Source organism: Phodopus roborovskii, unplaced genomic scaffold, assembly GCF_943737965.1.
Source record: "Phodopus roborovskii unplaced genomic scaffold, PHOROB, whole genome shotgun sequence".
NCBI lineage: Eukaryota > Metazoa > Chordata > Mammalia > Rodentia > Cricetidae > Phodopus > Phodopus roborovskii.
In genome coordinates this window covers 3,715,547-3,729,341 of record NW_026126485.1, presented here as the reverse complement: position 1 = coordinate 3,729,341, position 13,795 = coordinate 3,715,547, and the positions used below count along the sequence as shown (strand labels likewise).

Sequence of the window (13,795 nt, the reverse complement as noted above, 5' to 3'; positions counted from 1 at the left end):
TGTGTTAGACACTAACTGAAATATTTATCATATGAATTCACTGATGCTTCATGGAAGCCTTACAAGGGAAACAGTTGCAGTATATCCATTTTTGTTGTTTGTTTTTAAATTTATTCATTTATATAGTTTTTTCAAGACAGGGTTTCTCTGTGTGTAGCCTTGGTTGTCCTGGAACTCACTCTGTAGCCCAGACTGACCTCAAACTCAGAGATCCACCTGCCTCTGCCTCCCGAGTGCTGGGACTAAAGGCATGCACCACCAACTCACATTTTTATTTTTAATTATGTATTCAGGTGTGCATGTGTTTCTGTGTACAGGAAAGGTCACCAGATCCCCTACAGCTGGAGTTACAAGGGTCTTGAGCTCCCTGATGTGGGTGTCGCATGGAAAGACCACATCTGTGACTGCTAAACCATCTCTCTACTCCCTTGGTTGGTGTTTTGAAACAAGACCTTATTCTACAATCCTGTTTAGCTTTGAACTCAACGTGTAGTCCAGGCTGAGCTGGAACTCCTGAGGATCCTGACTCAGCCTCCTAAGTGCTGGAATTATAGGAATATAAACCACCAAGTCCAGCAAAACTCAGATTTTTTTGCATTTATTTATTTATTCATTTATTTATGTTGTGTGTGCATGTGTGTGCACACGTTTGGGGGTGCATATACATGCCACAATGTGTATATTGGAGGATAGAGGACAATATTCAGGAATTGGTTCTAACTCAGGGTATCAGGCCTGGCATCAAGCTTCTCTACCCACTGAGCCATCTCACTGGCCCATCACTCAGATGCCGTAAAATCTGAACTGGCTTCTCATGCCCTTACCATAAGCCCATGTCTCGTGTGTGGAAGCCTTCTGCCTGAATTTCTCAGCCAGGTGCTCCAAGCGTTCCAGTCTCCGAATCTCATTCAACAGCCACTCCTCATATCCCTTCTCGGCCTGTTCCAACCTCTGCCAGGCACCAGCAATGTCCTGAGGAATGGAAAACATTCGAGGTCACAGGCATCCCATGTGGGCTCCTAGGGCACCCATGAATCCTCCTACACATGTAGTACAGCGGTGTCCTCTGGTTTCATCTTCCCCTGCCTCTTCTGCACAACTGACTATCCCACTCACTGGTTTGGTCCAAGAGTCTAAATCACCACAGTGGCCTTTTAAATTAGCACAGCTGTACTTAGCAGCCACACAGACACTCCTCCAGATGTGGGCCAAGTCCACAGGGTGGAGAGGATAGGTGGCCACAGCAGGGAGGGGAGCGCACAGGGAAGAGCTAGATGGTGTAAATTATAGAGAAACCTGTACTATGCAGGGGCAAGGTCACAAGTCTGGGAGGAGGAGGAGAGGCACAGCCTTTGCTCAAAGCTTGCAGGAGGCCCTCTCATGACACCAAGAACTGCATCACGGGAGGGAGCAGAGCAGCAGTAATGAAAGCCAGGTCTGGTGGCACACACTGATAATCCCAGCTACTTGGGAGGCCAAGACAGGAGGGATGCAAGTTTGAGTTCAGCCTGGGCCATTTAATGAGTCTAAGGTCAGCCTGGCAACATTAGGAAGACCATTTCTCCAAAGAAAAATTTAAAAAGGGCTTTGGAGGTAGCTGAGTGGTGGTATGCATGCCTTGTATGTGCAAAGGGTTGAGGTCCAGCCCCAGTAATCTCTCAACCCACAAAAATTGAGTGGTTACAGGGTCCTTCATCTTTATATTCACTATCAGTCACGTTCAGAAGTGAAGTCCTCCTTAGTAGACCAACGGCAATGCGGGCCAGACTGCAGCCACTCACCGACACCATCTTGCCCTCAGAGGGCATGAAGGCAGGCCGGTTGCTGATCCGAAGCTTGGTCTGCAGTGTGTTGAAGTTGATCTCCAGCTGGCACTTCTCCTGCACCTTGGGGGGTTTGTGCTTACGACGGTAGTCCCGGAAGTCCTCCAGCTTCTTCTGCATGGCCTGCATGGTCTTCTCAGGTGTCCTGTTCTCTAGCCAGGGGATTGTGCGCCGAATCCATTCTAAGAGCTATTTCCAAAGACAAAAATGGGGCTGAAAATACTAGCAAACTGTTCCAGGTTCAAAAATAAAGGGGCCCAATAACTGGAACCAGTTCCCCTAAGGCTCCCAAATGACTAAGCATGGTTAGTTACAACTGCACTGACTTCAAGAGGGGAAGACGGCTCTGCGCACAGTGAAATGAATGGAAGTGTCCACCCAGGGCCACAGTGACCACCCCAATGAGACCACACACAGGTTTAACTTGAACTTCAGGTCAGCACACGAAATCGTGTTTGACAAAAAGGTGACATTTACAAGAAACGTAGCAACCAGACATTAGCAGACAAATGCTGGATGGAGCTTTCAAATTCTAAAAAGGAAAACAAAATAAAACAAAGAACGGAGTTGATACACTCAGCAAGGAACTGGGTTGAATGTCAAAGGTTTCATTGAAAAAATCAGCTCAGCTCTCATGAGTTCACTCACTAAAGAGTGTACTATAAGCCTGAGACCAATGCTGGGCCGGAGTAGGATTTATCATCTTGTTTTTATGAAAATCCATAAGCAATGAGTGAAAAGGGTAGTAAATCACCCAAAACTAGAATCTGCCCTTCTCCCCAATCACCAGCCAGGGCTCAGAGATGATCTGCTAGACATCTAGTTACTTATTTACTCTTTTATTTTTTAATTTGTTTTGAGATTATTTTTTTACTTATTTATATGTGTAGAAGTGTTTTGCCTGCGTGTGTATCTGTGCATCACGTGCATGAAGCGCCTTCAAAGGACAAAAGAGGGTTCAGGTCCCCCTGGAACTGGAGTTACAGACAGTTCAAACTGCGTTCAAACCCAGGTCCTTTGAAAGAACAGCCAGGCTTTTAATTTCAGAACCATCTCCCCAAGCCCATTTTATTTTATTTTATTTTCTAGTATGTGTACTGATCCCTTGTCAGCAGACTAGAATAAGCACTAGTTACAATGGTGGTGCCCCCATAGTCAGCATCTTAGAAAAAGAAATTAACAATTCCTGCAGGTTGAATATTGAGTATCCCTCTCAGGGGCATGTGTCTGAACACTTGCTTCCCAGCAGGTGGTGCTGTCGGGGAAGGTTTTAGGAGGAAGCAACTCATTGGAAGATGAGAGTCACTGGAAACTGGCCCTGTGGTTTTCACAGTCCCGTCCTCCTTCCTGTCCTCTCTCTTTCTTGACTGTGGATGCAATATGACCAACTTGCCTCAGGATTCTTTGCCATTGTCTCCTCTTCCAAGGGTACTATGTCCAGTCCCCTTGGAACTTTGGGTCAGAATAAACTATTTCTCCCTTAAGTTGCTTTTGTAAGGTTTTTTGTTTTGTTTTTGTTGTTTGTTTGCTTGTTTTTTATCACAGCAATGAAAGGGAAACTAAATTAGTGACAAGTAAGAAAATTTCTGATATAATTAACCATGTTTCTGTGAACATACTTCACTCTCAAAGTTTAAGACTGGCCTTACTGACAACAAATTTGATTTTTTTCTCTCACAGCAATAATAACAATTACAAAAGAAAAAAGTGGTGGGAATCAAACAATTAAAATTTCTTCATATCAGTGGCATGAAGGTATACATTTAGTTTACTTTGATTGGGTCATTAAATACCTATTTGGGAAGATTAACCTCACTTATGCTGATAATTTTCACAGCATAGACCAAATATCTGGTAAATCAAGTTAAGGCAAAACTTATTTAGTCTTGTATTTATTTTTGTTTTCTTTTTTCAACCTTTAAAACTATTTTTTTTACCTTTTTTAAAAATTTAAATTAGAAACAAGTTTTTTTTTTTTTTTTACATGTCAATCCCAGTTCCCTCTCCTCTTCCCCTGCCCCCCACCAACCCCCTATCTCATCCATGGAAGGTTGAGACCTTCCATGGAGAGATCTTCAAAGTCTGTCACATCATTTGGAGCAGAACCTAGGCCCTGCCCCTTGTGTTTAGGCTAAGAGAGTATCCATCTATGTGAAATGGACTCCCAAAGTCCATTTGTATTCTAGGGATAAATACTGATCCACTACCAGAGGCCCCATAGACTTCCCAGTCTTCCTAACTAACACTCATGTTCAGTGGGTCTGGGTAGGTCCTATGCTGGTTTCCCAGCTATCATACTAGAGTCCATAAGCTCCCCCTTGTTCAGGTCAGCTGTTCTGTGTGTTTCTCCACACACAGAAGGTCTTGACCCTTTGTTCATCACTCCTTCCTCCCTGCAACTGGATTCCAGGAGTTCAGCTCAGTGTTTAGCTGTGGGTGTCTGCATCTACTTTCATCAGCTGCTAGATGAAGGTTCTAGGGTGGCATATAAGGTAATCATCAATCTCATTATCAGGGAAGGGTGTTTAAGGTAGCCTGTCCACTATTGTTTAGATTGTTAGTTGGGGGTTGTCCTTGTAGGTGTCTGGACATTTCCCTAGTGTCAGATTTCTCTTCAAACCTATAATGGCTCCTTCTATTATGGTATCTCATTTCTTTCTCTCCTCTATTCTTCCCGTCTCAATCTCCCTGCTCCCTCATGTCCTTCTCTCCCCTCCGCTTATCCCCTTCTCTTTCTCCTGACTGTCTCCCCTCTCCCCCTTCTCCCACTTTGCTAAGGAGATCATGTCCTTTTCCCCTTCTCCGGGGACCATATATGTCTTTCTTATAGTCCTCGTTTCCTAGCTTTGGTGGTGTGGATTGTAGGCTGGTGATCCTTTCTTTGCTCTATGTCTAAAATCTGTATATGAGTGAGTACATACCATGCTTGTCTTTTTGTGATTGGGTTACCTCACTTAGGATGGTTTCTTCTAGTTCCACCCATTTGCCTGTGAATTTTAAGATTCCATTGTTTCTTTAAAACTATTTTTAACATATAGTCTAAGTTATCCAGCCTTGAGTTCCATCTCAGAGGACAGGGATCTGGGGTCTCCTGGCTTGAGCCTTTGTTACAAATGTAACATAGGGGCAGCAACAAAGATGCCTTGGTACCTTCTATGCTACAATAAGGACACACACACAAAAAAAATGAACTGCAAAACCATCGCTCAAATCAAGAATCTGGATGAAGAGCTACAGAAATGCATTCCTGAGGTTCCAAGATTTTGGAAGGTGAGTCCAGATCCTACTCTGGGCCTGTGTGCACACAGATACATCCTCCTTCTCCCAGAAGGTTATGCAAATTCCTTTCACATGGGTTCACAGTGCTTAGCAGGGCTCTTGACACAAAGAGCACCCTACATGATGCCAGTAGCCCACAAGCCAGGGGAAAAAAACACGGTGCATGATGCTGCCTTGAGGGTCTGACCTTGCAGAGGCAGAGTTAAGACTAGAATCCCCTTCCTACCACCTCAAAACATGCAGACTAAGGTTAAGCTTTTCAGTCTTTGCAAAAACCACGGGGAGTTGGGGGGCAAACTGGCACCAGACATGTTGCTACAGGATAAGCAACCTCTGAGACCAGATGTGTTTTCTCCTTTCACTCTCTCTGGGATGAAAAGTACAAAAATCAACATGGACAATCTGTGCCTCACCCCTGGCTGCAGGTGGACAGAGCTGGGACCACCCATTTCCTTTACCTCACTCGCTAGCCTTTCATATTCTTCCATCAGCCTCTCATTCTCTTGATTCACAGCAAGAACCTTACATATCCTGTTAGCTGCTGTCTCGGCCTGCAAAACACAATAGGTAAACAGGATGGCTGGTCGACAAGGGTATGCGTGCAAGCACACATAAAGCAAGACATGGCCGGGCAAGGCAGGTTAAAGGAGATGGTGTGTTGAAAATGGTGCAGTCTGGGGTCAGGGTAGGGTAAGATAGAGGGGATGAATCAGTTCACACCTTTTTTTAGTTTTCACACAGACTTACACGGCAGGCTGAATATACTGTAGGGAATAACGGGGAGATATCATTAGTCTAAAGCACAAACTTTATAAAACATTGAGCAAGTTAGTAACAGAAATATGTGGGTCCAAGGAAACCAAGATCTCAGGCCCCTGACTGTCCACCTAAATGCTTCTGAATACTGACCCTAATGCTATAGGGTGGAATGACACTGGTCTTCAGAAATCAAAGCTGAAGTAATTAGGTCCTGCACCCATGTCATTGACCTTGAATCCATGGGAAGACCTCAGCTCTTTTCATGAACATGCAGAACTTTCTAGAAGGGCTACTAGAGATGACCTTGCCTTAAGATTTGTTTTTGTTTTTATCCATTGTTTAATCTACAAGAGGAATCATCAAAGCAATAAACAATCCTCTGACATCATCTTGAAGGGAACTTGGGTCACATGTCTCATAACATGCTCCTCAATGGACCAAAAAGAGATATGCAACTGTCCTAAAGCAGGGGTGTCCAACTCATGGCCCATGTACCATATGTAATCAGGATGTGTCCCAATATCAAGTTGTAACTTCTTCTAATTCTTTGTTTTTAGACAGTTTCACTATATAGCTCTGGCTGTCCTGGAACTCAATTTGTAGATCAAATTGGCCTCAAATTTACAGAAATCTCCCTGCCTCTGCCTCCCAAATGATGAGATTAAAAGAATGTACCCCCACAGCTCAATTTGTTTGTAGTTGTTTTTACATTTTATTTATTGTGTGTGTATATATATGTGTGTGTGCATGTACAGAGACTGTGCACAAGTAAGTACAGATATATGTGTACCAAGGCACGTATGTGGATATTAGAGGACAACTTGTAGTGTTTTCTCTCTTTCTACCATGTGGATCCCAGGGATTGAATTCAGGATGTCAGGCTTGGCAGCAATTGCTGAACCATCTAATCAATCCTACTTGAAAAAATTAGTGTTGTGTGTGTGACTCAATCACATGGTTCTTCAGTGTGGATTTTGTAGGCAATGTAAATATATGCATACTTTGGCAACTTTTGGGCTACAGGTTGGACACCCCTGTACCACCCAAGATAATCCAATGTGGCCCAGGGAAGCTAACCAAGGGACACCTGGTTTCTAAAGCCCTCATTCCCCTGCTCACACTGACTCCAATTACCATCACCTCTCAGCGGTGGCCTTTACAAAGAGGGCAGAAACAAGGCATACTTTGCCCATCCAGTCCTTAAGGGCTCCCCATGTCAAGGAGACAGGTGAATCTACAGAAGGCAGATGACTGTTTGCTCCCAGTGTCCTTCCGACTGTTCTGAGCTATGTGAATGCTTCTGAGGTTGGAACCCTTTTGTCCCTTTGACGAAAAATACAATCAGTCTTGAATGATGGAGCAAACCACTAAATAGAGGTCATTTCCAGGCAAATGTGAACAAGCATGGGAGAAACATTCATGTCTCCTAGTCGCCTTCCCTTTGCCACTCAATGCATGCAGGGCACTCTTCAAGGCTCTATGCTCCCTAGAATGTATAAATGTTTCTAACAATTTTCTAACAAAATAGAAGAAATATCTCAAAGGGGAAAGAGTAGAGAGAAACACTTTGGTTATTGCCAAAAGTTCAAGAAAAATAACTTGCAGTTTGGAACTTGCTGTGTTAGGTAGTATGAAACACTGAGATTCCGAGGTCAGATGTGAAGCACACAGACACACACCCAGAAACACACGCGTGCACACAGAAGAGCAGCGCAGCCCGCTGCGCGCACAAGGGAGGAGTACCTGCTCCGCTCCCGCGAAAGCATGGTAGAAGCAGGAAACGTAAGTCATGATGGCTCTTTCATCGGGTTTGGGAGTGTTGACAATGTCTGAGGGGGAAAAATAACACGGGACACAGACACACACAGGCGGAGAGGAGAAACCACGGTGAACGGAGGGAGGAACCAATCACCTTACACCGACCACTTTGCTTCTCATTTCATGGGCCCACGACCCAGAACCTCAGGGCAGCTGGACAGCATTGAAATGATCCCAGAATAGGAATTTGGGGATTACATTTTTTTTTTTTACCCATTTATTCATATAAATGTGTGAGTGGCAGAAGTGTGTGTGTGTGTGTGTGTGTGTGTGTCTCCCCACACATATTGAGGTTAGAGGACAACTCTCCAGAGTCAATGCTCTCCTTCCACCAGGTGGAGCCCAGGGACCAAACTTGGATCATCAGATTTGTTGGTGAGTGCCTTTATCTGCTCAACCATCTTGGCAGTCCTAGAGATAGGATATTTTAATGGTCCAATTGAGGGCTGCCTCATGCCTTCTTCTATGGGCTTTCAAAAGTGTATATAGCATGTTAACATGGGAATATGTACAGTATGTATCAGGATCATTACACCACTTTGTTAGTCTTGTTTGTGACTCACAACCTTGGCTCTGAAGAAGACAGGTTACTTTGAAAGATGCTAGAGACACACCAGCCCCTCCCTCACATGCATGGAGCTCTCTGCTCTGGAAACCACCTTCTGGAAACTCATTAAGTGTGTGCTGGGGTGGGGGAGGTTGCCTTTAACACCTTCACAACACACTTACCTTCCCACCAAAAGTAACAAAACATCTAAAGAGAGGGGCAAACATGGTTACACTTATTGCTAGTGCTTGTATTAGCTGCTACAAGGCCAATTAGAAGAGAAACAGAACCAGGTGGACCACACATGCTTTCTTCCTATGATGTCATTTTTGGTGAGCACTTTTTTTTTTTTTAACCTGTCCTTGGTCTCAGTTGGACCAATGGACAAAGGAAGATAAAATGACACTGTGTCATTCTTTACAGTGAAACTTCGACCTTGGGTTTGGTCCTGTAAGTATATGGAACCTTCTGGAAACAACACAGCATGAGAGCAGAAAGTTTCAAAGAAAACTAGACTAGAAAAGACCGAGGACTGCTTCATCAGAACCAGACAGTCTCCCTATTGAGGAGAAAGGGCAGGAAAGGAGAGGGAATGATAGAAAACAAAACTGTGTCACAGAAGGTGATTTGTGCTCTACATCCTCCCCTTATGCACCAGCAAAAGCATGATAGCATCAGGACACGTGAGTTACTGTGGCTCTTTCATCAGGGAGGGTCCACTAGTGTATACTAAATCTGTATGGAGAAAAGAGGGTTAAGTGCTTGGATGCCCCCGCAGCCGGCTTCTGATAAGCACTTCCTCTGAGAGGTCTCGAAGAGAGCCTGCCCCACCATGCAGATGCTGTCTGTGTCTGGCTTAAATCACATAAGTCACTCTTACAGTCTCTGTTCTGAGCACTGTGAGAACCTCCAAGGGAAAAAGAAAGATTGCAGAGAGAATATGGCTGTCCAGAAATGCCTAAATTACAAGAAAGCACACGAGGCTCCTAGAATTCTAGCACATTCACAAGCCTTTCTGTGACCTGGAGGGCTGAGGTCAACAAGATCCCTTCTGCAAGTCTACAAGAAGCATGTGCACCACAGACTAAACTCAGAGCTTACCTCCAAACAGGTTCAAGGTAGATACAATTTCTACCACCTGTTGAAAGTATGGTAGCCAGGATGAGAAGAGTGCTTCTAGTTTCCGTTGCAAGGGGAGTTCATGGCTAAGGAGGTCAGTTAGCCTCATGATAGCCCACACCTGGATTCAGAGGCCAACAGTATGAGAGCAGCAATAACAGGTGGGAAGGCAAGGATTTGCCAAGAGTCATGGCTAAGCTGACAGCAAGAGATGTGGGCTTGTCAGCACAATGAATGTGAAAGGAAAGACTACTGGAATGCTGTGGTTAGGGCTGAGAGGAGACCACAAAAACACCTACAGAAATACACAATGGTTATATCCCAGCATGTTCTGCACCCAAGACCATCACAATCTTAACTGTTACAAGATTCCTGCATAAGACTCTTCTACAGTTATGATTAAGACAGTGTATAAACATTATGGACCATTAAAAGGGGAAGACAAAAGGAATAGTCAGGCAGAGCAGCACATGCCTGTAACCCCAAAGGGAGTGGCACTATTAGGAGGTGTGGCTTTGGAGGAAGCATGTCACTTTGGGGTGGGTGGGCTTTGAGTTCTATGCTCAAGCTATTTTCAATGTCACAGTGAACTTCCTGTTGCCATCTGATCAAGATGTAGCCAGCACCATACCTGCCTGCATACCTCCATGCTTGCCACCATGATGATAATGGACTAAATTGTAAGCCACTACCTCAATTAAATGTTTTCCTATATAAGGGTTGCTGTGGTCATGGTATCTCTTCACAGCAATAGAAGCCCTAATTAAGACACCTCAACTCTTGGGAGGCTGAGGCAAGATTTTTGTTGCCTCCGATTCTGGGCCAGCCTGGGTTATATTGTGGTTATACTGTGGATTCAAGATCAACTTGGAATGTATAGAAAGATGTTCAATAGTCAGAACCTGGGAACAACCTAGATGCCCTTCAACCAAAGAATGAACAAGGAAAATGTGTTCATTTACACAATAAAGTATTACTCAGCTGTAAAAAAAAAAAAAAAAATGACTTAATGAAAATTTCAGGCAAATAGATGGAACTAGAAAAAAATAATTTTGAGTGAGGTAACCCAGACCTAGAAAGGCTAACATGGTATGTACTTACACATAAGTAGATATTAGAAGTAAAGTACAGGATAACTGACTACAATCCACAGCCCCAGAAAGGCTAGATAACAAAGAGGGCTCAAAGAGATGCATTGATTTCTCTGGGAAGGGAAAATAGAAGAGAGCTCCTGAATAAACGGAAAGTGGGTGGGGGGTGGGGTGGAAGGAGTGGGTTGGGCATGCTGGGTGTGGGAGGCAGGAGCTTTCAAGCCCAAAAAACACAGAGGAGAAACTTCGCTCTCAGTCTCTCTCACCGAGTCCAGAGTTAGAGCTGTGAAGAGAAAGTGTCCTGTCCTTTCAGCCATGCAGCTGGTGGCTGTTTAACCCTAAGAGAACTGAATACTAATTAGAACTTCCATTAGGGAATAATGACACTAACAACAACAAAGCAAAAAGCAAAGTCTAATCCACAGAGGCAGAAACTTACACAGCTTCAGATCCCCACAGTTCCCAGCAGAAAGGAATTTGTTCACACAAAGTATTCAGTAAATGTCTGCTAAGGGATAACTAACTGCTCACTGATGGATGAAATGAATGCCAGTGCTTTAAACAGTGGGCCACAGGTACAACCAGCAAGAATTTACCACTCCAAAGGAACACAAGAGGTATTGGAAACAAGTCCCCAGAAAGGGAACTGGCAAAGCACAAACTATACAAAAGTCCTCTCAGGTCTGTAAACATTAAACTTCATTAGATAAATTCCAAACAAAACATGAAAGTTTGGTTAGAAAACTGATGGCCAAATGTTCTATATTTTAAATTCTGTTCCACAGCTTCTAGCTGGAAATTCAACTTGTTTCCTCTTAAGTGGCAAATCTCACAAAGGGATTTATCTGCTAAATTTATCTCTACACAGGGAAGAGAAAAGCATCTGCTGTTGAAAACCAAACAAAACAACACAGAAAGTCTTTAAAAAAAAACAGTAAACCGACAAAGCCTGCCATGCAGATTTGCAATCTCAGTTACTGGAGAGGCTGAGACAGGAGGATCAAAAAAGTTCTATATCTAGCTGGACTGTAGGGTGACCTAACCTAATAGGACTTGAAACCCTGACTCAAACCAAGAAAGTAAAAAGAGGGCTGGGGATACAGCTCAATGGGAGAGTGCTTGCATAGATATGCAGAGCCCTGAAGTCAATCTCCAGTACTATCTACATGATGTATGTTAGTATGTAGTAAGTACACACTTATACATGTATACATATTTTTGAGAGTGCGTATATGTATGTGCATATACACCTAGCTAGATCTCAATCTATTTACCAAAGCATTCTGTTTTTTTTTTTTTTTCTTTTTTTTCCCAGACATGATTTCTCTGTGTAACAGCCCTGACTGTTCTCCAAATCACTCTGTTCACCAGGGTGGCCTTGAACTCACAGAGATCCACTTCCTCTGCCTCCCAAGTGCTGGGATTAAAGGTGTGTGCCTCCATGCCTGGTTTACATTCTGCTTCTTAGCTAAAGCTGAAATTTTTGTCAAATCTTGTTTCTACAGTTCTGCTGGCCCATTTTTTTTTTTTTTTTTTTTTTTTTTTAGCAAAATCATGTATCAGCAAGATAGCTACCAAACTAATACTCATGGGTTGAGGTACAGAGCTTTGTCAGAACCACACGTATGTAATTGGGTTGTCACATGGCTATAGTTTTACAAAGCTCCAATCATGGCCACAGCTTTTACAATCTATAGGCTTTGGTTTTTGTTTTTTCTGTAACCCAGTAGGCACACTTTTCATCTCACCTTCAGCATCCAACATTTTAGGAATATCCAAGTGCTTCTCGGCTATTTCCATGGCCAGGTTAATGTTTCCTATGGGGTCATCCTGTGTGGGAAACAAGACAGCCAGGTTTTTAAAATGCCAAAGCAATGAACAAGACACATGCCTCGATGCAGGAAGGACACCTTCCTGCTCACACAGGACTAGAATTTCACAACGTTCCTTTTATGGAGAGAGATATCAGAAGTCACAGAAACCACAGGACCCATGCAGCTCCATCCCACATGACGTAAGCAAGAGGTTTAAGAGGGCAAATGCTGGATTAGGAGGTTATTAGTCAGATATTTTGTCACTGGAAGGAAAAGGGCACCCTGGAATGCATTAGGGTTATGGAAGAGCTCTCAACCATTCTAAATCATGAAAGCCATTTTCCAGATGTGACCTTGGAGATGTTTGCCCCAATTATACTGTGATATTTGCTTGTTTGTTTGACACATCTCAGAAAGTCCTACCTTGAACTGACCCTCCTGCTTCTACCCCGAAAGTGCCAGGATTACAGGTGTGCACCACCACACTCAGCTTAATTTGTTTGTTCAGAATACAAGCAAGCTTGGGGCTGGGGGTTGGAAGATGAAGGGCAGGGTGAAATGCTTAGCTCACTGGAGAGGTTACAAGTGGCTATGAAGAGCAGACATGATACTTCTATTATGTTAAAGGTGAGAAAATGACAGCACTAAAAATCCCAAGTGAATTCACAACGGTCATTTATTTTTTTTACAGGATATTATATTTTTCCACCCTGTGAAATTGGCTTAACATGCATAACAAGGTTTAACTAGAGATGTGGAGTTGAAATATCGAAAAGCTAAAGACTTAATAAAAACTTTTAATCTCTTAAAGAGATGAGCTAAGATGAGTCTGAAATGGATGGAGGTAATAGAGAAAAAATCCAAATGAACAACAGTGCTAGTTCAGGGACAACTTCAATCTACTTTCAGTGCAATGTCATTTAGATATTTTAAATTTATTATTGGTGTGTGTGTACATGTATGTGCATGTACGTGTGTGTGTGTGTGTGTGTGTGTGTGTGTGTGTGTGTGTGTGCAGGCACATGTGTATCATAAAGCATGTGTGCAGGTCAGAGGACAGCTTCCAGGAGTTGGTGCTCTCCTTCCTCCACAGGCCTATGGGTTGAAGTCAGGTTGTTTGGCTTGGCCAGCATACCTTTACCTGCTGAGCCATCTCATCTGCCCATTTGAACATCTTAGAACGTTTACTGCTTTGCAATGTTCCCAGACCCTTTACTATAATGGGCTAACTGAAAGCCTCAGACTGCAAAAACACATTCCAGATTTATCAGGCAAAAATGGGTTTTAACTAAATATTGTTTTAATAAAATATATAGCCATTTGATTAGTCTTGTTTTTTTGGTTTTGTTTTGTTTTTGTTTCGTTGGTTTGGTTTTTCGAAACAGGCTTTCTCTATATTGTTTTGGAACCTGTCCTGGAACTCTGTAGACCAGGAACTCACAGAGATCCTCCTGCCTCTGCCTCCCAAATTCTGGGATTAAAGGTGTGTGCCACGGTCTTGTTAAGTAAATCTTGCCTGTTTTATGGCTATGTTTATGAATCTTA

General features: G+C 43.3%; 1 protein-coding gene across 1 annotated transcript in view; it reads right to left on the bottom strand.

Annotated features, from left to right (window-relative positions):
- The window catches only part of Actn2 (actinin alpha 2), a 67,891-nt gene that overhangs the window by 18,530 nt on the left and 35,566 nt on the right, over positions 1–13,795 (bottom strand). Inside the window, exons 7-11 of the mRNA XM_051194749.1 lie at positions 12,185–12,266; positions 7,605–7,690; positions 5,561–5,653; positions 1,782–2,012; positions 825–972 (exon numbers count right to left, since the gene is read on the bottom strand). Coding sequence (XP_051050706.1) covers positions 825–972; positions 1,782–2,012; positions 5,561–5,653; positions 7,605–7,690; positions 12,185–12,266 — 640 coding nt within the window. The remainder of the gene's footprint in view (positions 1–824; positions 973–1,781; positions 2,013–5,560; positions 5,654–7,604; positions 7,691–12,184; positions 12,267–13,795) is intronic.